General features: G+C 46.5%; 1 protein-coding gene across 5 annotated transcripts in view; it reads left to right on the forward strand.

Annotated features, from left to right (window-relative positions):
• The window catches only part of mpripa (myosin phosphatase Rho interacting protein a), a 38,718-nt gene that overhangs the window by 6,196 nt on the left and 5,709 nt on the right, over positions 1 to 26,813 (forward strand). For 2 of the 5 annotated variants that reach the window (XM_081695961.1, XM_081695959.1), the window contains exons 3-18: positions 332 to 397; positions 5,075 to 5,226; positions 7,022 to 7,106; positions 9,999 to 10,179; positions 10,281 to 10,419; positions 10,543 to 10,893; positions 13,566 to 13,722; positions 13,941 to 14,045; positions 15,985 to 16,041; positions 16,166 to 16,234; positions 16,379 to 16,468; positions 18,325 to 18,434; positions 19,349 to 19,387; positions 20,288 to 21,011; positions 21,167 to 21,265; positions 22,030 to 25,374. In XM_081695961.1, coding sequence (XP_081552087.1) covers positions 332 to 397; positions 5,075 to 5,226; positions 7,022 to 7,106; positions 9,999 to 10,179; positions 10,281 to 10,419; positions 10,543 to 10,893; positions 13,566 to 13,722; positions 13,941 to 14,045; positions 15,985 to 16,041; positions 16,166 to 16,234; positions 16,379 to 16,468; positions 18,325 to 18,434; positions 19,349 to 19,387; positions 20,288 to 21,011; positions 21,167 to 21,265; positions 22,030 to 25,374 — 5,769 coding nt within the window. The other 3 variants (XM_081695960.1, XM_035530756.2, XM_035530759.2) reach the window with 3 other exon arrangements.

A 26,813-nucleotide genomic window follows, 5' to 3' on the forward strand; every position in this document is an offset into this window, starting at 1 on the left:
GACATCCCGCAGAGAGATTGTTCTATATATATGTGTGAGTGGGTTAGTGAGATGGAGTGAGTCTGTGTGTGAAAGAGAAAGGGGGAGAGTGTGTGTGTGGGAGGTGAGGGGGTGGTGGAGTTGCTGAGTCACACTTCCAGCTTTAAGTCCTGAGAACAAGGAGCAGGCGTGTGTGTGTGTGTGTGTGTGGTTGGCTACAGAAGCTCATTATCAAAAATTGACAAATGACATCAAAAAAACAAAAAACAAACGTTTGCTTATAGACTCCAAATGCATTATGGGATATGACACATACACACACCCACAGAGTAATTTTGTTTCTCTCTTGCAGAAATGGCAAAGACGATTTTTCCTCCTTTATGAACACGGACTCTTACGATACGCTTTGGATGAGATGGTGAGTGAGTGTGTGTGTGTGTTTTTTATTTCTTTCAGCTGTTTGTGGTAGATGGTATTGATTGCCCTACATACTGTTTTATCTAAGTGCTTGGCTTTGGTGTGTACGTGTGTGTATTTGTTTAGGTAGAAGTGTGTGTGTGTGTGTGTGCACGATCACTATGGGTCTTCATACAGCATGGTGTGTGTGTGTGTGTCAGCTTTGTCAAAATACTCTTCAGTTTACAAATGGATGTTTCTGCTTTTTAAAGTAATTTGAAATGAATAAATGTTTTAATTAAATGCTTCCCTTCAAACCCAGAGTGTGATAAAGATAAACACTAACATGGCCAGAGTTAGGTTTAGTCTAGACTAAAGATAAACCACTTGACTATTAATAAGGTTGCCAGTTCAGGTCCCACTGAACAAGTTGGGCCCCTTAACCCTCAATTAATCAAGTTGTGTTCAGTCATCTTGTATTCTGGCATTTAGCTTTAGACAAAAAACTGTCAGCTAAATGCTGTAAAGGTGTGTGTTATGTAATATCTGTTACATAACAGCATGACGTAATATCTGTAACAGTGTTACGTAATCAGCATACAAAAACCTGCATTCTGTTACAGTTACACAATGAAGCAGCAGCATCCCCAACTCTACTGCTAGTGTGTGTGTGTGTGTGTGTGTGTGTGTGTGTGTGTGTGTGTGTGTGTGTGTGTGTGTAGAACTGCGTGTGTTGGAGTATGTAGGTGCTAAATGCCTTGGATTGAGTTCTTTGGCACTGCCTGTGTCTGTGTGTGTCTGTGCCTGTGTCTGTGTGTGTGTGTGTCTGTGCCTGTGTCTGTTTGTGTCTGTGTGTGTGTCTGTGTCTGTGTGTGTGTGTGTGTGTGTGTGGGGGGGGGGGTGTTGCTGGAAGCTTTGAGTTTTTCTCTCTTTGCTTTCATGGATGGTAGAATGAAGAGCCTCAGTCAACAATGCTTATGCAAGAATCATTATCGTGTGTGTGTGGGGGGGGGGGCCCACTCATGTATCTAAATGTACAAGGAAAAAGCATGAGATGTGTGTGTGAGGGAGAAGCACTGTGTATATTACGTCACTGCCTCACATTATACAGAGATGCTAATATCTCAGATCTTATCATATCGTCGCGTACCATATCGTATATCATATAGTATCGTATGGTATCGTATATCGTATCGTATTGTATATAGTATCGTATGGCATCGTATATCCTATCGTGTCGTATGGTATCGTATGGTATGGTATCGTATGGTGTGGTATATCGTATCGTGTCGTATGGTATCGTATGGTGTGGTATATCGTGTCGTATGGTATCGTATGGTGTGGTATATCGTGTCGTATGGTATCGTATGGTGTGGTATATCGTGTCGTATGGTATCGTATGGTGTGGTATGTCGTATCGTATGGTGTGGTATATCGTATCGTGTCGTATGGTATCGTATGGTGTGGTATATCGTGTCGTATGGTGTGGTATATCGTATCGTGTCGTATGGTATCGTATGGTGTGGTATATCGTATCGTGTCGTATGGTATCGTATGGTGTGGTGTATCGTGTCGTATGGTATCGTATGGTGTGGTATATCGTATCGTGTCGTATGGTGTGGTGTATCGTGTCGTATGGTATCGTATGGTGTGGTATATCGTATCGTGTTGTATGGTATCGTGTGGTGTATCGTGTCGTATGGTATCGTATGGTGTGGTGTATCGTGTCGTATGGTGTGGTATATCGTAATCGTGTCGTATGGTATCGTATGGTGTGGTATATCGTAATCGTGTCGTATGGTATCGTATGGTGTGGTATATCGTATCGTGTCGTATGGTATCGTATGGTGTGGTATATCGTATCGTGTCGTATGGTATCGTATATCGTATCATCCTCGTGTCTCCTCCTCCCAGCCTTTACCGTATCCAGGCTGTATATTGTCTCTTTTATCTCTATTTAAAGATGAATTAGCTTGTATGAATTAGCTTATATAATTCGTTTACATACATGTTGACTGTTTGGACAAGTGTGCCTTTGTGTGGATCTATATATGAGTGTGCGTGCGCGTGTGTGTGTGTGCAGGCACAGATTGGTCATGGGTTGCCTTCAGGACGTGGCAGAGTAAAGATGTAAAAGACGCGCGCGCACGCGCGCGCACACACACACTACACATATACAAAATACAAACACACACATACCAGGTGTTATATTTTCCACCTAGTTTTTCTGTTATCCTCCTGAACACCTCTACAGAGAGAGAGGGGGATATATACATGGAGAGAGAGTGAGAGAGGGAGAGGGATATATAAAGAGAGGGGGGGATATACACAGAGAGGGAGATATATACATGGAGAGAGAGGGAGAGAGATATATAAAGAGAGGGGGGGATACATACATGGAGAGAGGGATATACACAGAGAGGGAGAGAGAGAGGGATATAAACAGAGAGGATATACACCGAGGGAGAGAGAGGGGGATTATATATATATATATATATATAATGAGGGAGAGAGAGAGGGAGGGATATATGCACAGGAAGGGAGAGGCATATATACGGAGAGAGATGGAGATATACAGAAAGAGGGATATATACAGGGTGAGGGATATACGGAGAGCGATGTATGCAGAGAGAGGGATATATGGAGAGGGGGAGATTATTTATTTATTTATATATGTGTATATATATATATTACACACACACATGCAGAGGGAGGGACAGAGAGGGGGATGTATACACCGAGAGGGATATATACAGAGGGAGAGAGGGATAGTTTACACCTGACCACACCACACAGATGCACGTACGCATGTATACACACATACACCACACAGATGCACGTACGCACGTATATACACACACATATACCACACAGATGCACATATGCCCCATATGCACACACACACACATACACCACACAGATGCACATACGCCCCATATGCACACACATATACCACACAGATGCACACACGCCCCATATGCACACACACATACCACACAGATGCACATACGCCCCATATGCACACACACATACCACACAGATGCACATATGCCCCATATGCACACACACACACATACACCACACAGATGCACATACGCCCCATATGCACACACATATACCACACAGATGCACATACGCCCCATATGCACACACACATACCACACAGATGCACATACGCCCCATATGCACACACATATACCACACAGATGCACATATGCCCCATATGCACACACACATACCACACAGATGCACATACGCCCCATATGCACACACATATACCACACAGATGCACATATGCCCCATATGCACACACACACACATACACCACACAGATGCACATACGCCCCATATGCACACACATATACCACACAGATGCACACACGCCCCATATGCACACACCACACAGATGCGCACACACACATGCACCACACAGATGCACATACGCCCGTATAAACACAAACTGGAGTTTCCCTGTTCTAGCCAGCTCAGTTTCTCTGAACTCCATGGTGGGTTTTCTATGTGGGGGTTTTGGGCTTGTGTTTTGTTTTTTTTTACCCTCTTTGTGGTTTATGTATAAATACTGTTTCTATTTGAACCCTCTGGGTTGAGCCTCAGACTCCTGTGCTAGATTAATTACAGCATTAATTACAGCATCACTATGGATCACACACACACACACCAAACCCTCACATTCACACACTTATGCAAATGAGATTTTTTGGTTTCTTTCTTTCTCTCCTCTTACTCTCACCTCACCTCACCTCACCTCACACCCCACTCAACATAAATTGACACGCAGACAGACTTGCTGATCGACAGGCAGGCAGGCGGGCGGGCTTGCTTCTCTCTTGGTCCAGTCCTGATCATTTCCTGTTGGCAGTGTCCGTTTTCCATTTCTCTGAATGTTTTAGTTTTTGATTCCTGCAGTGTGTGTGTGTGTGTGTGTGTGTGTGTGTGTGTGTGTGTGTGTGTGTGTGTGTGTGTGTGTGTGTGTGGAGGCTGGGTGCTCTACAAAGGAGAAATTGTTGAGCATGTCAAGGAAAAACAGACAGAATGAGAACAAACCAGTCTGATAATGCAGTATGTGCTTACACACACACTTCTCTGCAGTGTACCTATTGGCTAGCATAAATATTTTCCCAGAATTCATTGCATACTTGCTGACAACTTTGAGTATCCAGAGACAGTTCCAAAAGGTGAGGAAAATCTGACTTCATAATTTTAATACTCCAGGCTGGACACACACCCACACACACTCTTTCCCAGGATTTTAAATGTTTTACTGTCTTTGAAACCACACTGATACAAACTGTGGTGTTTCGGTTTATTCTGGCACAGGAGTCGTACAGTCTGTCCTCAGCTTCCTGTTTTACTCACTGGCTGACATACACGTATCTGCACACACAGATGCATGCACACACACACACACACACACACACACACACACACACACACACACACACACACACACACACACACACACTGTGTGTGTTCTGGGTCTGTCCTGTTCTGTGGATATGAATCTCCCAGCTGTCTGACAGTTTAGCAGGAAACTGGTATAGCAGTGTCCTGTCCTCTCTAAAGGCTTCTGATTTTCTGAAACATTTATTGAGTTTGTTTGTAGATGTGTAAGCTGCTTCATCACACGCAGCCAAATGCGGTGTGTGTGTGTGTGTGTGTGTGTGTGTGTGTGTTGCAGACAAGTACTCTTCCTCAGGGCATTATAAACCTGAATGTGTGTGTGGATGTGGTGGATGGAGAGAGCACTACTGGACACAAACACTCCCTCTGCATCTGCACTCCAGACCAGGAGCACTACATACGCGCAGAGAGCAAGGAGGTCATCACTGGGTATGACGCACACTCTCTCACACACACACACACACACACACACACACACATATATATACACACACACACACACACATATACACACACACACACACACACTCTCTCACACACACACACACACAATGGAGTGTAGGCTGTGAGGGCTCAAACAGGCCAATCCCACTTACCTAGCTCTCCCAGTAGAGGACCAGGCAGACAGAGCGTCCTGAGTGATCAGACAAAGCAACTAGGGGTTAGGGGTTAGAGGTAGGGGTTAGAGGTAGGGGTTGGGGGATATGGGGTTCGGGGTTAGAGGTAGGGGATATGGGGTTAGGGGTAGGGGTTAGAGGTTAGGGGATATGGGGGTAGGGGTTAGGGGTTAGAGGTTAGGGGATATGGGGTTAGGGGTAGGGGTTAGGGGTTAGAGGTTAGGGGATATGGGATATGGGGTTAGGGGATAGAGGTAGGGGTTATGGGTTAGATAAGGGATATGGGGTTAGGGGTTAGAGGTTAGGGGTAGCAGTTACTGCTCTCCCAGACGGCTTTATTGCAAACACGTTCCCCTAACGCTGCTTTTAGGTTTGAAATGATCTTTATGGATTCATTTAAATGTTTTGCTTGGTTATGAAGATATTTTTTAAAACCATCTCAAAGTTACAGCTCAAATATTCTGGTGACACACGGTCAGAGATTCAGGATACAATCTTCTCCAGATCTTCTGACACTCCACAGGGTCCATGACAGTGTGGCCTTTTTTTGTCAGATTAGGTGATGCACACTATGTGTACGCAAACATATGCACAGTCTAGATTAAATTAGGGTTAATTTATCAAATTTTGTTCATTAAAAATTTTTGAGATCATAACATGTTTTTCTTGGTTATAAGGGCAATCTACAAAAATGTTTTCTGAACTTTATACTTTAAATATTATTATTGAACATTATATTGAATGGTTTGAGAGTGCTCTGTCCAAACTGAGGAGAAAAAACAGGGGTGTATAGAGATGTATTTCCCTACACATCCCTGTTTTCTCCACAGTTTGGACAGAGCACTCTCAAACCATTTCCCTGCGAGTTATACTGTGTATGACTATGTATGTGACAAATAAACCAAACTTGAAACATCAGTGGTGATCATTTTAGTAAATCTCAGAACACACCAACACCTTACACTTCAGATGTTCTGGGGACATGGTAATCAATTTTATTTTTAAAACAAGTATGCAGGAAAGGACAATCAACCCGAACATGTAAAGATCCCGAGGTAGGAACTGTATTCCAGGGCCTGTATAACACTATAAAGATGTCTCACTAGCGTTATGTTTAGCGAGTGTTGGACGAGCTTCTGGGAACCTTCTCTGTTCTGTCAGATATGTGATATCTCTCCGTTATACACCCAGCGCCATGGACAACAATCGTCCCTTCCTGTCTGTGTGTTGTTCTTCCTCCTGACGACAGCAGCTACAGAGCACACAACAGATAAATACTTGACACTTCAGTCGTATTCATTTACACACACACACACACACACACACACGATACTTTCTGATCTGGTAAACCACACTACACTCAAAAGGTGCTGTATTAATGTGTTGCTTTCCACGCTGCAGAGCTGTTGTGTTTGTGCGGAAGACCGACTCCTCTGTAGTGCTGACTACTACCAGAACCTGAACAGGTTCATATGTAAACCTTTGACCTGTGTGTTCATCTCAGCATTGTGTGGCCATCCAGCCTTGTTTGAATCTAACATTCTTTTCTTCACTTTTTCTTTTGTGAATGTGTGTGGGTGTGGCTGTGGTTTTATGTGTGTGTACAGTTGGCAGGAGGCTCTAATTGTGTTCCCTCGCACTAATAAACAGAACCAGAAGAAGAAACGGAAGGTTGAACCACCATCATCACAGGTATGCACGCACGCACACACACACACACACACACAAAATGCCCAGACCCCCTAGGATCACTTGTCCTGCCTCCAAGCTTTACTTTTCATAGTATTAAAGCAGACTGTTGGTCCACCGAAAGTGTTTGTGTTGGGAGGGTGGCTTCTGCTTTAGCGTGTGTGTGACTAACTGCTCCTAGATCCCTGTCCTTATAATATAGTTTCACACTAAGACTGATTTCTTTTATTCAGTAGGCTTTTAGATTGATGTTGAAACCCTAAAGAGTTACTAATGAGTTATGGATTTCACGTGTAAGCATGACACATGATCAGTGGTCAGGGTTGGAACCAAACCCAAACTACGTACAGCTACCTACAGCTCTGTAGCCTCGTCTTCCACCCTGCTAGCATCAACCGTTCATCTGCGGCCAATGCTAACACTACAGCTAACCCTGCTGCACAGATCCTGCAGCACAGACTATCCCTTCATCTGCAGAAGAGTTTTGAACCACTGTGATGGCTCAGTGTGGATCCTTGCAAAGGCCGCGAAACACAGGCAGAAGGAGTACCGGTCCATCACCTGAGCACCTAACAGAACCAAGGGCCTCTGTCTGCAGACACGGACGCCCTCGTCATCAGAAGCAACTCCATCACCTTCGGAAATGGAAGGAAATTTTAAATGAATAGCTGCTGACTGGCTGACCAAGCGGTGCAAATGATTGTGGATGCAGGAGTCTGAGGTACTTAAAAAAAGGACTTCACTTTTTGATAAGTCAGATTATCAAGCTCAATGTTCAAACATTAATCAGTGGTACTCTGCCTCTGTGAAGAACAAATATATTCTCAAGTCCACTTGGATAAAACACTTTGTTACACACTAGCTGTAGGTCAAACAACCTGAACGTTATTGACAACTTTAACCTGTTTTTTGGGAAGAGAGAATTTTTTAGGCGAGATGGATTGCGCACACACATGAGGGGTGCCAAAACTTTGACAGAGAACTTAATTTTCTTGGTGCCCAATTTATCCCCCACCATAAGAGGTGATGCATTGGCACGAACACCCATCCTTCCCCCCACTGTGAATGCCCTGACGGAGCCTCAGAGCTTGGATGAGAGCCACTGTGATGACCAAGCTTATCAGCTTCTGGAACACCACAACCCCGTGAGGACTCCATGTCCTCCATCTCTACTAACCCCACCTGAAGCTTCCAGCAGTGGAGAGGCTGGGATGAGGCTGTGGCTGTCCCCGTCAGCCAGCCCTCAGGTATAAAATTATCCCAGTTCCTCCTTCGCCCTCGTCGTCTAATTCATCTTCAGAGCTTCTGAAGACCAGCTCCTCAACCACCAGAATGGCAGCTTCATCCTCACCCACCGCCCTGCTGTGACGGACACCCCAGTCTCAGACAGTGTGCTGCTCTGCTACAGTGATCATGTTGGCTGAAACTTGTAATCTCTTCCATCACAGAGCTCATCAGAAACAGGAAACGCAGGACGTTCATGTCAGATGCTGTAAACGTGTTCAACCTGCAGTATGTATGAGGATAGCCACAGCATTTGGAGCAAAGCACACGTCACCAAGTTACTTCTCAATATTAGATCACTCTCAAACGAACCTCATTTAATTAATGAGGTTATTATAGTCTGTGGCCTTGATTCTGTGCGTTTGACTGAAACATGATTTAATGAATGCAGTGCCACAACCGTATTAACTGAGTCAGAACCACCAAACTTTTAATTTCTAAAGCAGTGAGAGATTCAGAGCAGTTGCCTGTTTGGACTCAAAGCCCTAAAGTCCAAAGCACTTGTGACCTTGGCGTGTTGATAGACTGATCTCACATTTAGCAATCACATCAAATCAGTTACTAAATTTGATCACCTTAAGAATGTCAGCAAGATCAGACATTTCCTGACAAAACCAGACGTAGAGAGACTCAACCATACTTTTTCTCTAGCCTTGTCACTAGACCCTTAATTAAAACTAAAACGTCTTTTTTATTGACCAGGTTGTGGGCTCACCGGTCATGGGTCCCTCAGATCCTGTAGCATTATTTTTTATTTTTTGGCAGAGAACCTCCCAAGGTTGATGGATCTAGGGATACAGTACGCTTTATTATTCTTCTGTATCTGATGTGCAGCACTTTGAATGGCCAGTGGAACAGTGTCAGTGACCGTAGCAGCAAGAATGTTCTCTGTGCTCTGGTGCCTCCTGCAGACGTGAGGGAGTGTTTAGTGCAGTGTTTGTGAAGGAGTGCTGCTGATCTTTAGTGCAGTGTTTGTGAAGGAGTGCTGCTGATGTTTAGTGCAGTGTTTGTGAATAGTAGAGTATATGTGAAGGGGTGGTCCTTTCTCTGTTTTTGTGCATTTGTGTTGATCTGCTCGTGTTTTATGTGCTAATGGATTTTTGAGTTATAGTCAAAATATCATTAATCAGCCATCAGGGTGGAAACAGGAAACCTGGTTTTATCTGTATGTATGATTGTTCCCATGTAATACATGCGAGTATGACCTAATGTTTCTATAGTAGTTTTGTTGTCAAGCTGAGGTTTTGGGCAGTACTGTGGTAACTGGTTATTTGTGCCAAGACTGTTATACCTGTCCCCACACACACACACACACACACACAAACACAAAGAATATATACTCACACAGGTGTTTTTGACATCAAAGCTCCTTTGTCCTGCTCTGTCTGTGTGATTGTTAAATATTCTGTTTTCTGTATTTATACCACTGAACTGCTGTTTTATCTGCGTCTCCTTCACTGCCTTATATGCTCTCTCTCTCTCTCTCTCTCTCTCTCTCTCTCTGTCTCCCTCTCTCTCCCTCTCTCTCTCTGTCTCCCTCTCTCTCCCTCTCTCTCTCTGTCTCCCTCTCTCTCCCTCTCTCTCTCTTTCTCTCTTTCTCTCTGTCTGCAGGAGCCAGGCCCTGCTAAGGTAGCAGTGACCAGTAGCAGTAGTCTGGGTTCTCTGGGTAACGGTGTGGGCCAAGCAGAGGGGGCGGAGCCAGCGCGAGCCTCCGTCTGGGCTGAAGACCACAGGAAGAGAGCGCCACTCACAGCCAGCCGCAGTGTGAGCTGCCTGAGTCAGGCTTCAGAGGGTAAACGCGCACACACACACACACACACACACACACACACACACACACACACACTGTGGAGGCAGAGTCTTTAAATCTGACTAAATCTAAATCTCTTTTAGATTCCAGGTTTGTGATTGGAGGACGCAAGCCAAGAGTAGAGAGTGGTTACTTCTCACTGGAAAAAACCAAACCTGAAGAACAGCAACAACCCCTGCAACCTCAGCACCTTCCTCTCTCCTCCTCTTCCTCTCAGCTGAGGTATAGCTCCTCAGACTCCATGCTGTTCTCCTCCCACACACACCCCACTTACACACGCACTTCACTGCACACGCACAAACATAGCTCAGCAGATAAACACACACATTCTCCTGTGGACTGCAGCGCACCAGGGGCCAGGATCCGTGCGCACACACACTCCAGCTCTTCCTCGGACTCACACACACACACCTTGCCATCCACACACACGCTCCTGTCCCCACGCTCATGCTCGCAGAGTTCTCTAGACTCTGAGTCAAGTCTGGAGGGGCATGGCTCTGTGTCAACTGTGGGCGGGGCCTGTGTGAGGGCGGGGCGAGGTGGGCGGAGCTATGCTGTGTTGGCGGATGTTCCGCGGGCCAGACGGCTGAGTCACCGGGAAGCATTCCGCTCCGAACGGAAAAGACAGGAGCTCAGAGGACGAACGCGCAGCCCTGGGAGGGAGGAGGTGGAGAGACTGTTTGGACATGAGCGCAGGTGAGAGAAATACGCACGCACACACACACACACACACACACACACCAGCTGTAGTGCTAGCAGCCTTAACATACACACACACACACACACACACACACACACACCAGCTGTAGTGCTAGCAGCCTTAACATACACACACACACACACACACACACACCAGCTGTAGTGCTAGCAGCCTTAACATACACACACACACACACACACACACACACACACACCAGCTGTAGTGCTAGCAGCCTTAACATACACACACACACACACACACACACACACACACACACACACACACACACCAGCTGTAGTGCTAGCAGCCTTAACATACATACACACACACACACACACACACCAGCTGTAGTGCTAGCAGCCTTAACACACACACACACACACACACCAGCTGTAGTGCTAGCAGCCTTAACACACACACACACACACACACCAGCTGTAATGCTAGCAGCCTTACACACACACACACACCAGCTGTAGTGCTAGCAGCCTTAACACACACACACACACACACACCAGCTGTATTGCTAGCAGCCTTAACACACACACACACCAGCTGTAGTGCTAGCAGCCTTAACATACACACACACACCAGCTGTAGTGCTAGCAGCCTTAACATACACACACACACCAGCTGTAGTGCTAGCAGCCTTAACACACACACACACACACACCAGCTGTAGTGCTAGCAGCCTTAACATACACACACACACCAGCTGTAGTGCTAGCAGCCTTAACACACACACAGTCTATGGAGATGCATCTAATGTTGTAGGTGTTACACACAGGAAAACCTGCACACAGACACTTCAACACACAGGCAACATTTGAACCACATGGACACACACGCCTGGATGGCCTGTTTTTTTTAGCTCTGGTTGAGTGTCTGATCTCAGAGTATTAGCATTAGCGCCACATCTGTGCTGTTTGTTCAGTCCAAGCGCGTCGTTTCCTGAAGCCTCCACACCATCTGTGCCATCCGCTTGTGCCAGCATGAACCTGCCTCACCTCCGAGAGCCCACGCTGCCGCTCCAGTTTGGACTTTGGCGCCATCTAGCGGAAACTGCAGCGATTATCCACCTGGCATTTGTTTGATGTGTAGAACATTAACTGAGTTTGCTTTGATTTTGTTTTATGTGGAAGATGATCTAGTTAATTGTCACCTCTCTGTGTCCTTGCCTGTCTTTCTCTGTTTCCTTTCGCTCTGTCCATCATTTTACTTGTCTTTTGCTCACTCACTCTCTCCATGTATGTTTACATTTTTGTCTTTTACCTGTTTTTCTTTGTGCTCTCCCTCCCTCTCTCTCTCTCTCTCTCTCTCTTCACTCCTTTGCTCTTTATTTCATCTGTTTCTTTTCTCTTTCAGGCTCCTCTGAAACTCCGCCCCTCCTGCCCTCTGCCACGCCCACTGATTCCTCTGCTTGCTCTCATTCCAGCTGCTGGAGGCTAGAACACACACACACACACACACACACACACACACACACACAGACACACACACACACACACATGCTGCTCATCGCTGTTGCTCCTGGGTTCCTGAGTGCTTCCCAGCATCCTTCATCTGCTGCCTTCTCCTCCCACACACACACACACACACACACACACACACACACACACACACACACACACACACAGCTTGGACCCCTGTCTTCTGTCCAAGCGAGGTCGAGCTCTGAATCCAGAAGGCTTCCTTCACTGTCCACTAGGTGGCAGTCATCGCTGCTGTGTGCCTTCTGTCATCAGTTCTGATAAGCCATCAGTCTCTGAGACCCAAACACAAGCCCCGCCCTCCACGGTCACCAGGAAGTAGGCCTTTACGTCCTCGGTCTAACACACCTCAACATCACCGTCTTCAGTACCATGAGAACAACAGAACCAGCTGTGCTGAAACCATGATGTTGACCTCAGGGTCAACGTTTTCATGTTCCACGGTCTTTAATACACTCACAGACAAACAATGAGACCTGATATCAGTTAAAGTACTACATCTGTTTATACATCAATACATAACCAATGCAGCTCTCTGGTAAAGCAACGTTTGTTGGGGGTCTAAAGATCGTTTATCCTTGTTGATTTGTGGAGTGATGGTGTGTTTCTGAGCTGTTCAGCAGATAGCAAAAAATACAATTTACACATTTATGTCTTGGCTGATATAACCAACTAGCCAAGACGTCTCGGATTCCAAATCCAAGTGACTTCCAAATGACTTTAGTTTTGCGCTGCTCACAAATACAAGATTATGGCCGTTAACCACTACTGAAATCATTCCATACTGGCCTGATCTTCTATTCCTTTGGTTTTGCTTGTGTACTGATGTGGTGCAGGGAGTAGGAACAGTGTCTCTGAGCTTGAGCTCTGTGAACACGTGGAGGTCACTAAAGCAAATCTGTCCGAGATTGCTTAAGACCTGGACAGAGACGTGTGTTTTTGTGTGAAGATTGATTTTTGGGTCTCTCGTCTCATTCTGAGTGGCAGACACAGTGTGAAAACAGACTGATCCCTGCTGTTTGCACCTGTGTGTACCTGACAAACATCAGTTACCTGAGGTAGCACACACCTGCTACCTGAGGTAGTTACCTGAGGTAACACACACCTGGTTGGATTGTGAGCATTTGGTTTGTGAGCCAGATGTTTTCAGGTAATAAAGAACTTTGTGTGTGTGGCAGGCGTTCTCAGGTGATCGAGCGGTTTGAGACACAGCAGGCAGATGCGATGGAAAACATGGACACCAGCAGCTCTTCCACAGAACCGTCCTCTTCCTCGTTCAAGCCCACTCATCAGAGGACAGGACGCAGTGAGAGACGTCTCCCCACCCAGAAACAGGTCCGATTCCTTACTGTTTATACGTTTGGAATGATCATTTAATCATTTGGAGACCAGATTCCAAGATATCTGAACATTTAGTAGTTGTGAGTTTCTTTTGTTCTCTGTTTAATCGTATTGTTTATCTGAGTGCTTCTTATTCATAGGCAAAGATGCAGTGATCTTAGTAACGGTGATGTGACCAGCACGTCTGATCACTGGCTCTGGGTTCTGTGCAGGACCTGTCATTGGACGTGGGGCGTGCAGAGCCCGTCGTGACCACGCTGGCCAGCTGTCGCAGAGCCAAGAGTCTCGACCGGCGGGTCACGGAGTCGTCCATGACGGTGAGATTAGACGCCTCCTTTTACTGCAACACGGCATGCAAAGGACAGACCTCAGCAATCAAAACAACTTTCAGCAGACGCCTGGAACTGGAACCAGACATGATCTGGGTGCCCAGTGTATATGTCCACTTCCAGGTGCGAGTCTGTATCTGTCCTCCATATTTATTTCTTTTTTTCAAATGAAATGTGAACTAAAAAGGAGAGATTGGCTTCACTTTCCTAGTAGAAACCCAGTCCTTCAAACCCAGAGCAGAGATCCAGAGATGTCTGGATTAGGTGTTTTAACGTTTTGCTGTCTTTTTGACACATGCGTTTAAACAGTTGTTCATCCGTGAGTAATGAGAAGGGATCGGTGAGTTCTCATGCTCTCCTCAACTATTACAGCCTCTGCTGCCCCCTTGTGGTTCAGAAAGGGAACTCAGGCTGCCAGCTGCCAACCATTCTGTGTGTTCTCAGAGGTTCCTCACTGGACGCTTTGAGGTTCTCTTCTTTCCAGACAGTAAAATAGTGATGCATTGATCTTCACGCTGCATTACATATATGAATATGAATGCTAAACCTCTTTGTTCAGGGTGTAAGAGCAGGTGTGGAATGTTGGTGCCCTGTGACATAAAGTCGATTTGTAGTTCCCTGCCATCCTGCGTGAGCACTGGGGCAGATAGCTGTTTTTTTTTGAACTACTGATTGTAAGAATATGACACAAGGCCAATGTCCCAGGCAGGAAGGAAGGAACGAATGAATGAATGAATGAGCGAATGGGTGGCTGGATGAATGAATGAATGGATGGATGAATGAAGTGCTAATAGTGAACCACTACTGCAAATTCCTTTTAGTCTACATTTAATCTACATCTGCCTCTGGGAACTGGACTAGTGGAGGACTATGTTAATCAATATTAATCAATACTCATTGGTATCAGATGTTAATTGTTAAACAATGCCAACAGTTCACAGTGCTAGGGTAACCCTCTCGGCGGGCGTTAAACACATGGTGTTACAGCATTATGGATGCAAATGTTGTTACTTCCAAACGAGGGTTCTCATACAGTTAAAAATCTCTCTTCTCCATTTATTCATCTTTATAGCTTTATTGCCTTAACAAATGTTTCGGAGAGAGGGGGAGGATTGGGTATTAACACAGTATTTTGTATAAGGGGTTAACACTTCTGGCTGGAATGGTTTAAAGTAGTCCCCTGGGTATTTCCTGAACGTGTGTGTGTGTGAGTGTGTGTGTGCGTGTGCGTGCGTGCGTGCGTGTGTGAGGGGGTCAGCAGTAATTCTCATATCCTGCCCCCACCCCCTGATATATATATATATAGCATAAGTTAGGAGAGTTAAAACTTCTGAAAGCTGAAACACACACACACACATATTCCCACGAGTCTCAGTTCGTATGCAGGCACACAGAGAAAAGCAGCGTTGTGCAGATGTGTGGGAGGAAGAGTTCAGCCATGATGCTGAGTAAGGTATCACGGCCGCGCCAGCTCTGCGTATAGTTTAGACTCTTAGTAATGTTAAGTGAAGCGGTTATTCTTACGGTCCGCATTGTTCACAATTACATACAAGCACTTGTTGGATTTCAGGATGTTATCACGGTTATCGTTCTAATCCTGAATGTCTGAAGTCTTGACTGTTTTATTCTTCCATTCAGACACTCTGGGATGTTTCGCTGACGGTTGCTAGCAGTTACCTGAAATATTTCACCTGTTCGGTTCAGAAGCGTCAGTAGATGAGAACCGCTAATGCCAACACACTGCTGTTTGTCGTTAGCTGTGTGTTGTTAGCTCAAATAGAGCTAAAAGATATATAATTAATTAATGTTAATTAATGAACTAGTGTAGCGCTGTTGGGTGTTCAGCTGGCTAGCTAGCGGTTAGCAGTTTAGCTGTTTAGATGTTCTTCTACGTAAGGTAATGTGTTACTCTTCGTTCTCTTCCCAGCCTGATCTGCTCAACTTTAAGAAAGGATGGATGACCAAACTGTACGAAGACGGTGTGGTGAGTCAAACGTAAACACGCACGTCCATATTTGCTGAGTCTATCTACATACTTGTATTTCAAATGGCTACTATTAAATTCCAGACATTAATATGTACCTTCTAACGTTCTCTCTTTCTCTCAGTGGAAGAAGCATTGGTTTGTTCTGACTGATCAGAGTCTGAGATATTACAGAGACTCCATTGCTGAGGAGGTGTGTGTGTGTGTCTGGGGGTTTTAGTATGTGTGTCTGTGTTTGAGAGTCTGTCTGTGTGTGTGTGTCTCTCTCTCTCTCAGGTCTTCCTTTTTGTAACTCCAGTCCAAACTCTTGATTTTCCTCCTCTGACATCACTTCCAGGCTGCAGACCTTGATGGAGAGATCGATCTGTCCACTTGTTATGATGTCACAGAATTCCCAGTGCAGCGGAACTATGGCTTCCAGATCCATGTGAGTCCCACTGCTCGGTTACCATGGAGATTTTTTTTCTGGAAAGAATTTAAATACTTGAATTGGACAGATTAAATGACAGCAGTAGGAAAACTGAGCACTGTGAATAGATTCTGTAATCAGTGCTACCTAACACTTAGTCCAACCTGAAGAAAAGAAACCATGTTATACAATCAGCAGTATTACTAAAGCATCCCACTCTACTGCAGTTGTCCCTGCACACACACACACACACACACACACACAAACACACACACACCAGCGTGAGCCATGTCTACTGCGTGAGCTGGAGATGCACCTCACTCTTCTCTGACCTCTCAGTCACAGCGATGATCTACATGCTTCTCATGTTCTTCAGACATGACGGATGTCTCTCTGTCCCACGCTGTCTGTGTTCGTGGTGCCACTTGAGGTTTTACAAACAGCTGTTGTAACTTGAGCAGTTATGTGACAGTTTTTTAAAAAATGTTTCTTCAAGTACCGTGAACTGCATTACCCAGAATTCTTCATGGTAGTCTACTGGATTAAAGAAAATAATGCAGAGAGCTCAATGTCTAGTACATTTCTAGAGCATTTAGATTGTTTTGTCACTTGTCATGTTTTTGTTGTAGCAGTGTTTGTTTGGGTAAGCCGTATATATTTCTTATTGTGTGTGTGTCATGTCAGTGTGTTGTGTTGTCTGAGCATCACTATTTATTTTGAGTTGCCTTGAGTTTATTTTCCGTTTGAGGTGTTCAGTTGTGTAGCTCGTGTGTTACGTTAACCTGAACGTGTGTTATAATTCAGTGTTTTGTATTTTTTGATTTGGGCTCTAGGTTGTCAGACTGTTGTTGTTTTTGTTCAGCAGAGTGTCTGTGTTGGTGTTTGTGTTGTGTGGTGTTGCAGGTCCTGGTGCTTTTCTGGTTCTTTGCTGTTAGGAATGTTTCCTGATTATTTTAGTGACATCAGAAATAGCGGGTTGCGTGATGTCTCCTGCTCTCCATTAAAACCACACTAGAGCCAGAAATGAATAGTTCAGTATAACTACTGGCAGCCTGCGGAGGGGAGGAGAGTGATGGGCATAAAGAGGAGTTGGTAGAGAGGGGTAATGAACAAATGATTAAGCTCCAAAACAACAAACAGCAAACAGTACGAGTCGGCCAATATATGCGTAGTAAATAAATTCAGTGTTGGATTTTGATATGCTGATTTCACAGAATACTGCATCTGTGAGCCATATAATATATTGCACAGTAATTTTATTTTCTATATTACATATATACACTCTTTTTGTTATATTACACAGTTTCTATATATGATACACTATTTTTATATATTACACAATATTTTGTATATACCTTTTCTAATATTTCTGTATTTTTGTTTTTATATATTGTAGTGTTTTTATATAACTGTGTGTGTGTGTGTATATGTATATGTATGTGTGTGTGTGTGTATATATATATATATATATATATATATATATAACACATATTTTTATATATGTTACAGTGTATTTTTATATAATTTATTACACTGTTTTTGTATATTTTTAGACAAGTTTGCTGTGGGTTTTCTTATAAATCAACTTTTACGTGATCCAACAAACACACATTTTGTCAAATTCTTATTCTATCAGTAAATGTCAAAGCACTTTTGTAAGTCGCTGTGGATAAGAGCGTCTGCTAAATGCTGTAAATATAAAATAATATAGTTTTTAACCATCACCCTGAGTCTGCCAGTGTGTTTATAATGTATAACAAATGCACATCAAAATAAGTATATAATATGTAAAATATAGTAGAAATGTGTGACAACATAATCACACTACATAAAATGTAACTGTAATAACCTTTTTTCTCTTATCTGTCACTCAGAGTAAGGACGGAGTGTTTACCCTGTCTGCTATGACTTCTGGGATACGACGTAACTGGATACAGGCCATGATGAAGAGTGTGCGGCCGACCATCACGCCCGACGTCACACGGTGTGTGTTCACACCGCCGTATCACTGAGGGTAGTTTTGTAGTTTAGTCATTTGGTATGGTATGTCAACTTTAGTAGTTCACTAGTTTGGTAACATTCTTTAGTTTGGTACAGTAATTTGGCTTTTTAGTAGTGTGGCAGTTTAGTAGTAGTGGTCGACTTGTTTAATCTGCTCTTTTGTGATGAAAGCCATCAGCCAAAATTTTGTTTTTTTCAGTACCTGAAAAAATCAGTTTACTTGATGCATTTATATAGTTGATGCCTTTATTTAGTTGATGCATTCATTTAAAAATAAGTGCCGTCATTATATAATCAGTTATAAAATCAGTCATTATGTTTCAGTTATTTTAATATCAATCCTTGTTTGTTATTATAATATCAGTCATTATATTACCAGTTGTTATGCAAGTCATTATAATACGAGTTATATCAATCATTATATCAGTCATGTATCAGTCATCATAATATCAGTCATTATAATATCAAATATTGGCATCAGCCATTGGAAAAACCCATATCGGTGGATCATTATTTAGTGGTTTGGTACTTTAGTAGTTTAGGAGTTTGATGCATGTGTTTTGAGCCCTTTTTGTGGTATAACTCATTTCTCTCCATTCAGCAGACAGATCCTAATCAAAGTTTCTCGTTTAAGTTCAAGCAAGTGTGTGAAAGTCAGTCAACAGTGTGCTTGCATGAATGGAGGGGCCATGCTAATCCCCTTGTTGGTAGCTACCCTGGGTGGGAAATGGCTATCGGCTAATGAAGTAGTTCGAATAGAAATAGTGTTCTATGGCTCCGGCTTCTCCTAAACTGAGTGTTAAAAAGCAGTGATCATTTGCTCTGTGATTGGTTTCCTTTCCTCTGGCCAAACTTTTCTTTATCTCATCCTTTCCACTTTTCCTGATCTGTTCACAGGAAAAACGTCTCTCTCAAACTTTCTGTTCTCAAACCCAGGTTGGAACTCCTTCTCAGATGTGTGTTGTGTTGTGGGTGTGTGTTTATAAAGGCAGAGTCTGGGTGTGTGTGTGTGTGTGTGTGTGTGTGTGCATGTTCAGTGATGTCATTGTTGAGTAATGTCTCTGCAGAATGTTCTGTTGCTGTCTGTGATCAGTTAGCTGCGTCTGGCAGCGCACTGGGTACTCAGGTCAACGCTTGTTGACTCATGTCTGGCACTTAAATTATGCAGGCTGTTCATTCTGTCATCCATCAGACTGCCAGTCACACACACAGACAAAGGACCGATAGTGCTAGTGGAACCAGTACAGGAAGAATTATGAACTAACACTGCACACTGCTAAAATGCTAAACACGGCACGCTGCAAACACTGCACATTGCTATATGCTAAACACTTCACACTGCTAAACACTGCACATGGTAGTGTTCCCGTCTAGATTCCCTCAAGTTATTATGGGGCGTGGTGCCTCTCTGGATTCACAGAGTGCGTGCGTGTGTGCGTGCGTGCGTGTGTGTATTGGAGGGGGGGGGGCTGTTTTTCCTGGTCTGCCCATACAGTCCGACCACTGAAGGAATGTGGGATATTTTTGGGATATAGACCCCTTACTGACTCCTCTCTGTGTGTGTGTGTGTGTCTGGGATTTCCCCTCCTCTTTAAGGATAAGAATATAGCTCTGCATAAGCCCTGTTTTAGTTCACACACATACACACACAGACGTGCCTTGCAGTGTACAAATTCCACTGCCTGACTCTCAGCTGTCATTATCTCACTGCTGTTATATTGACAGACACGTGTGTGTGTGTGTGTGTGTGTGTGTGTGTGTGTGTGTGTGTGAGGATCTTTGTGAGCTGCAGCTTGTCATGTACTCAAACCAGATTTCTCTCCTCTCCTCTCCCAGTTCTCTCCCACAAGAACAGAGAGCAAACCTTGACTTGACAAAGCCGACCCCAGAGATCTCCCAGACTACTCACACCCCTAAGGTTGAAGTTCAAAGGTCCTGTGATGTCACAGGAGACTCAGCCTCACCCCACGAGCAGCGGAAGACCCGGGTTCGTGACCGCAGGCGTGAAGGGAGGTCCAAAACCTTCGACTGGGCGGAGTTTCGCCCGGGACAGGCTAAGGAGGAGCCTGAGCGACCCACGAGGGAGAGGGTGGAGACTTTAGATATAAGCTCCTCCTCCTCTCCATCTTCTGTTTCCTCGCCGGTCTCCTGCTCCGTCTCGGGGCCGATCCCTGGATCCCACTCTGAGCAGGAAGAGGAAATGGGGCAGGACGGACATCACTGCTTTCATCCATCGCTGTCTCTGCCTTCCACAATGGCTGCTGCTGTTGCAACAGTGACAGACGGCCAGCGCCAGCGCCCCCTAGAGGAGCCGCAGGGGCAGGCGCACGACCGGCCCCAGATGGAGGTGGACAGTGCAGCTGGAGTGGGAGGGGTCAGTGGACCCCGAGGAGGCAATGAGAAGCCGGACGTACAGGTGGAGATTGAGCAAAGGTGGCACCAGGTGGAGACCACGCCCCTCAGGGAGGAAAAACAGGTGCCAATTATAGGCAGTGCTGCTCATCTGTCCCCTGGAGACAGAACCCCTCCACAGGAGCTAGCTGCCCGATTGGACAAAGAGGTTTGGTTGCCATGGTTTTAGTTGTTTACTTGAAGCCAAATTTAGCCTGTTGGACAATGAAATAACAGCATTTATAGATGACACAATTATATATGATATTCTTCTCTATTGGAGGTTGTAAGTGCTTTGTTTGTTTTTCTTTGTTTTCTTTGTAGTTAGGGCAGACACAGAGGGAGTTAGCAAGACTCCAGGAAGAGAACAGTCACCTTCACGAGCAGTTACAGGACGCTCGCAGCCGCGAGCACAGTGCCCGGGTAACACTCACGCAAGCGCACTGATGACATTCTTCTTTGAAGCTGTACCACCTGTTTGAGACTTTTTATTATTAAATAAATAAAAAAACATAATTAAATTCATAATACAGTAGTGTGATTCACAGTAGAGCAGTCTGATTTTGCCTGGTGTTATTTCCAGTAGCGTATAACTGCTTTGTGTTGTGTGAGGCACGTATCCCTGCTGCTGTGTGCGGTTACTAACTGTGGTGTGGACCTCCCTCTCTGGGCTCTGACTGGGGGCAAGCAAGCTGGACATTCCAGAGAGGCTTGGGGCTGTGCTTTCTCCCTCTCCGTCCGTCTGCCTGTCCGTCTGTCTGTCCTCTTCTCATAACTTCATTTGCATGACTTTTGGACTCTCTACTTTTTCATTCTGGTTTATTTTGTTCTGTCGGCTGTAGTCCACGTCACTTGTCCCAGCATTCCTAAGGTCTGTCTCTGTTCTGTGTACACGTGTAGTCTTCAGACAGCTGACCCACGCTGTCAGGTCAGGTAACGACCTTTGACGCACCTTTTCTATTTATTTATTTATTTATTTATTTTTAAACTTTTCATCTTTTTTGTGCTCACTCAGTTTTTGTTTGTCCCTCATGCTGTAATGTGGGAAAAGCACAGTGGAAAGCTTGTAAACAAACAAACACTCGGTTTCCAGCAGCAGACCCCAGAGTTGGAGCTCTCCAAGCCTGTCGCCGCGGAAACAAAACGCACAAACCCACTAACCACACTTTCCTCTTCATCTCTTAAAGAGCACCACTGTAGCCGGACAGCCTTCATCCGCAACACCCTCTTCAGCCTCACCTCAACAAGCTCCATGGCAACGTCTCAGCAAACTGAACCAGGAACTGAAGGCGGAGCTGGACGCCCAGCGAAGGAAGCAAGATCTGTCCAGTCAGCAGGTCCACACCCTGAGGCGGAGCTACAGCGAAGCCCAGGACGTCATTGGCCATCACGAGGCCGAGATCGAGGCATTGCAGGCCAAGCTTGCGTCGGCCATGGCAGAAACGGTGGCCGGCGAGCAAGTGCTGGCGCGCATGCGCAGCGAGCTGAGGCTGGAGCAGGCGCGTTGCCGCGAGCGCGAGGAGGACCGCGCTCGCAACGAGGCCACGCTACGCGCGCAGCTGCGTGATAGCGAGGAGCGTCTCCGCGAGGTGGAGGCCACCCTGCTGGAGAAGAACCAGGCCCTGCGACAGCTGGAGAGACAGCAGGCACTACAGAGGGACCAGGAGAGTGAAGTCCAGAGGCTGCAGGACAAGCTGACGGAGGTCACCGGCCACCTCCTCGCCGCCGAGGAGGCGCAGGCTTTGAGGGAGGAGCGGGAGAGGAAGGAACAGCGGCACCTGGAGGAGAAACACCAGAGGGAGCGTCTGGGTCTCACCCGCAGGCTGGCGGAGTCGGAGGAGAGGAGGCACGAGGTGCAGGACCATCTGCAGGAGGCGCAGGAGCAGTTGGAGGCGCTGTTGAAAAGGGGTGGGGAGCAGGTGGGGTCGGAGGTCAGGGAGGAGGTGGAGCTCCTGCAGCGGGAGCTGAGCCAGCGCAGCAGCGCGGTGGAGGTCTTGAGGGAGAGTGTTGCGAGGTTGGAGGAGGAGAAAAACCTCCTGGCCTGTCGATGCCAGGAGCTGGTGAACCAGATCACGGAGGCCGACAGGGAGGTGGCAAAGCTGAAGCAGAGAGTGCAGACGGAGGAGGAGGACTACTACTCCCTGGAGCGCTCGTACGGGCGCGTCTCCGAGGAGCTGGCCGAGGTTGGCCGCGTGCTGCGGAAGAAGGAGGAGGAGGTGCAGCACCTGAAGGAGATGTACGAGCTGCTGGTGCAGCGCAAGGAAGAGGACCTGAAGGAAGCCTGCGACAAGATGGCCACCCTCGGGAGCAGCCTGGAGGAGGCGGAGCACCGTCTGCAGGTGAAGGCGGAGCTTCTCTCCCAGGCGGGGCATGAGAAAACGGAGCCCTGCGAGGCGGAGCGAGAGCTGAAGGAGAAGCTGGTGGTAGCGGAGGATCGGATTGCCGAGCTGGAGCGGCTCCTGGAGGCGCTGCGGCTGGGATACGCAGACCTCAGGACGGAGCGACGGCGGTCCGAGGAGAACCTTCTCCACACGGCAGTGGGAGAAGCATGGCGCCACATCTCCCATCCCACCACCTCGTTGACTCTTGCAAGGAGCAGCTCGGAGACAGAAGTGTCTCTCGCAAAGCGGCAGAGAATCCGATTCGCCAACATTCAGTGTCAAAAATATCATCAGTCGCAAGGAACGGAGCGGTTCCAGGACCTCACGCAAGACACCAGACCAGTCCAGGATCTGACCCAGGACAGCATCCAGTCTCACAGCGGCACGGAGAAATTCATATCCATCATCCAGGGGCTGGAGAGTCAGCTCCGAGCCACGGAGAAGAAGTTGCGAGACATCGCTGCGAAGACGCAGAACCGGCAAACGCAGGCAGACGCTGCCGAAGACCAGCCAGAACAGGAAGCACCAGGAAGCGGTAGCACCAGCCTGGAGTACCAGAAAGCCTTGGTGTTTGTGGAGACGTGCAGGCGAAAGTTGAGGGACATTCTTAGCAGTCAGGCTGACGGCAGCGCTGCAGAAGCTCAGGTTCAGGCTCTGGAGGAAATTGGCCAAGACTTGCTCAGTGCTGCCTTACACACTCATCAGCTTGACAGACCACTTGAAAAGGTAGACGATCGCTTGATAAAGCTGTTCGCCCGGATGTTGGCCTTCGAGGGCATCGTGTTGGAGAAGATGGCGTTTTCTCTGCAAGATCCAAAATCGGATCTAATGCAAAGTCTTGCTGAGATACACAGACATGCTGATGACATGAAGAAAAGCCACCAGGGTTACCTGTCGATGGTTTACATCGACCTCCTGGCACAAAAGTTCCTGCTTGAGAGAATGCTAGTGGAGGACCTGGAGAAACATCAGCAGGTCTCCAGAGACAGCGCAGACAGCGTGCAGGCACTTAGGGATGGTGTTGTAGATGAGAACCTTCTTCACAGTGCCTGCTTCAGTGTCCAACTTGCCTACGAGTTTGAGGAGCTCCAGAGGCACCTGCTTAAGGCAAACGAGGCCATGCAGCAGAGGGCTGATGTGGTGAAGGAGGCGGTTAGTGCATTAAACGCTCCCGAGACCACGTGCTCAGAGCAGATTGAGAGACAAGAAGCAGAGATTCTCACTAAAGAAATTGTAGAGAGACATTTAGTGGTAGCTTTGCAGTCTTCTGACAGGGATGCGGTACCGTCCCTGCAGGCCGAGCGAGAGGGTTTTGTTGCTGAGCTAAGGAGACAAGCTGAGGTTCTGCACTGCCTGTCCCAACAGGTAGAGAGGACCGCCGAGGAAGGTAGCAGCATAGTCCGCTCTGGATTTGCAGAAAAAATCCAGGCCTTCTTGGGACCCAGTGACACGGGAACTCGTACATGTGATTCCCTCTGCATGCAGGAGGCCTTGGTTCAGGCACAGGTAGCATACGTCGCCTGCAGGCTTCGGGCCGACCACCAGAGGGAGCTGTCGCTGTGCCGGGAGACCAGTCACGGCATGGCCAGCTTAGTGCAGGAGCACGCCCAGAGCGTAGCAACCATCCGCCAGCGTTACCAGAGGAGCCTGGACCAGGAGCGGCTCAGCTTTGCCGAGACCCTGACCTCCCTACAAGACGAGAACGGAGCACTGCGAGGGGAGGTGGAAGAGCTCAGGAGCAGACACGTGGAGGAGCTGGCTCGGGCGGAGCTGGAACACGGCACGCTGGAGACGGAGGGAGCAGAGCTGAGGCACGAGGATCGCATCCGAAAACTGGAAGAGGAATTCCGAGAGAAAATCCAGCAGCTGGAAAGGGCGCACCAGGAAGAGATCCAGAAAGTCCACGAGCGTTACACCGAGACCATCCGCTCTCTCGGAGAGAGATTTGAGACAACGGAGGAGGAGGAGGGCACGTGCCCTATGGAGGAAGGAGAGAAGCCTGAGCAGGAAGTGATGTCACTGCTGCGAGGCCGTGTGCAGGAGCTCGAGCTGCAGATGAGATGCATGCGAGATGAAATGGAGAACAAGCCAGCGGACGGAGACGCCGTCGGCCTGCGAGAGCAGTACCAGAGCGACCTCGACAGCCTCAAGGTTCAAACCATCACCTTTCACCTTTTTAAACTCACCTAGAAGCTGATGTTTTGTGTGGGTAGCATCTCTGCTCGTTCGGCGTGCAGGGGCTAGAACAGGTGATTTGCGGAATATGATTAGAAAGCATGTTGCTTTAATAACCTAATAACCCTGCTGATCGACGGTCTGTGGTCTTAGACGAAGCAAAGTTACATTCAAATGATCTTTAAGGTCAGAATCAACTGGTGAGAGTTCGTAGAACTGACCAGCGCAAACGTGGTGACCACTACAGTGCTGCTGGTTCCAGTACATTTCACATTGCTGGTTTTCTTCGTCCTCCGTCATCCCATTGAGATTACAAAAGCTCTGGTCTCCAAGGCCGAGTTCCCATGCTCCTAAAGATGGAAGAACTATAAATATGACGGGAATGTATTCCAGAGTGGCTACAATGAAAGAGGATAGAAGCTTGGTGCCTTCTCAAATTAAGATGTTTAGGTCTGTGCTGCGCTAGCTGTGTTGGGCTGAAGTTAGGATAGCTGGAGTTAGGGTTAGGGTTGCGTTGGGCTAGTGTTGACCATTCTTACTTGTCAACTGACCACGTTATAATCGCCAGGTAAATATTAAGTTTGTCAGATGTTTAAATCCCGAACGGATGACCGTAAAATTGATCTGTAAAGCAGCTACAAAAATACTCCCATAAGTTTCATCAAAACTTTTAATGTGCATCTTTAATTGGACTGTGTGGTTAACCTGTCATGGAAGCACTGGATGGAAGCCTGTATGATATGACTCCAGCTCTCTCTGGTCCTTTCCGTATTGCTCCTGCCCGCCTTTCCACTGACTTCTACGGGCGTAGTGTCCACTGAAGTCCTCGCTGTGGACAACACGCTGTCCTGCTGGGATGAGTGTCAGAGACACACTGTTTATACGGTATCCAGTCACACTTTAAAGACATTAGAATAACATAAAGTGATGGGAACACATTCCATTGCTCACGTGCAGACATACTGTTTAAAAAGTCTCGAGCAGTATTGAATGCTCGCAGGTCTCATGGTGCACGTGTACATGATCTGTGAAGTCTTTGTATCTTTTCTCTTATTGCAAACAGCAGTAAGTCTTAAAAGATTAAACTGGATCTTTTAATTCCAATTCAGATCTCATCTGCACAGCAACTCGCCAATCCCACCAGATTAACAAGGTCTAATCTGCATGGTAACTGTATAAACCGTGGCGTGGCTTGTCCCTGCACGGATTGTCTGCCTTTAATCTCCTCTTTCGCTCGTACATACCTTCATGTAAACAGACCTTCTTGCCTGTACACACACTCACCTGTGCGTTCGCACACACCTGTACATACCCTCTGACCTTCTTTATAGCATTCGTGTACCTGACATTTCCAATGTTGCCACCGCCCACCCTCTTAAACACATTGATCTGCATTACACACACTCACCTGTACA

The sequence above is a fragment of the Electrophorus electricus genome, chromosome 14 (assembly GCF_041902795.1).
Source record: "Electrophorus electricus isolate QZ-2024a chromosome 14, ASM4190279v1, whole genome shotgun sequence".
In the NCBI taxonomy this organism is placed as follows: Eukaryota; Metazoa; Chordata; class Actinopteri; order Gymnotiformes; family Gymnotidae; genus Electrophorus; species Electrophorus electricus.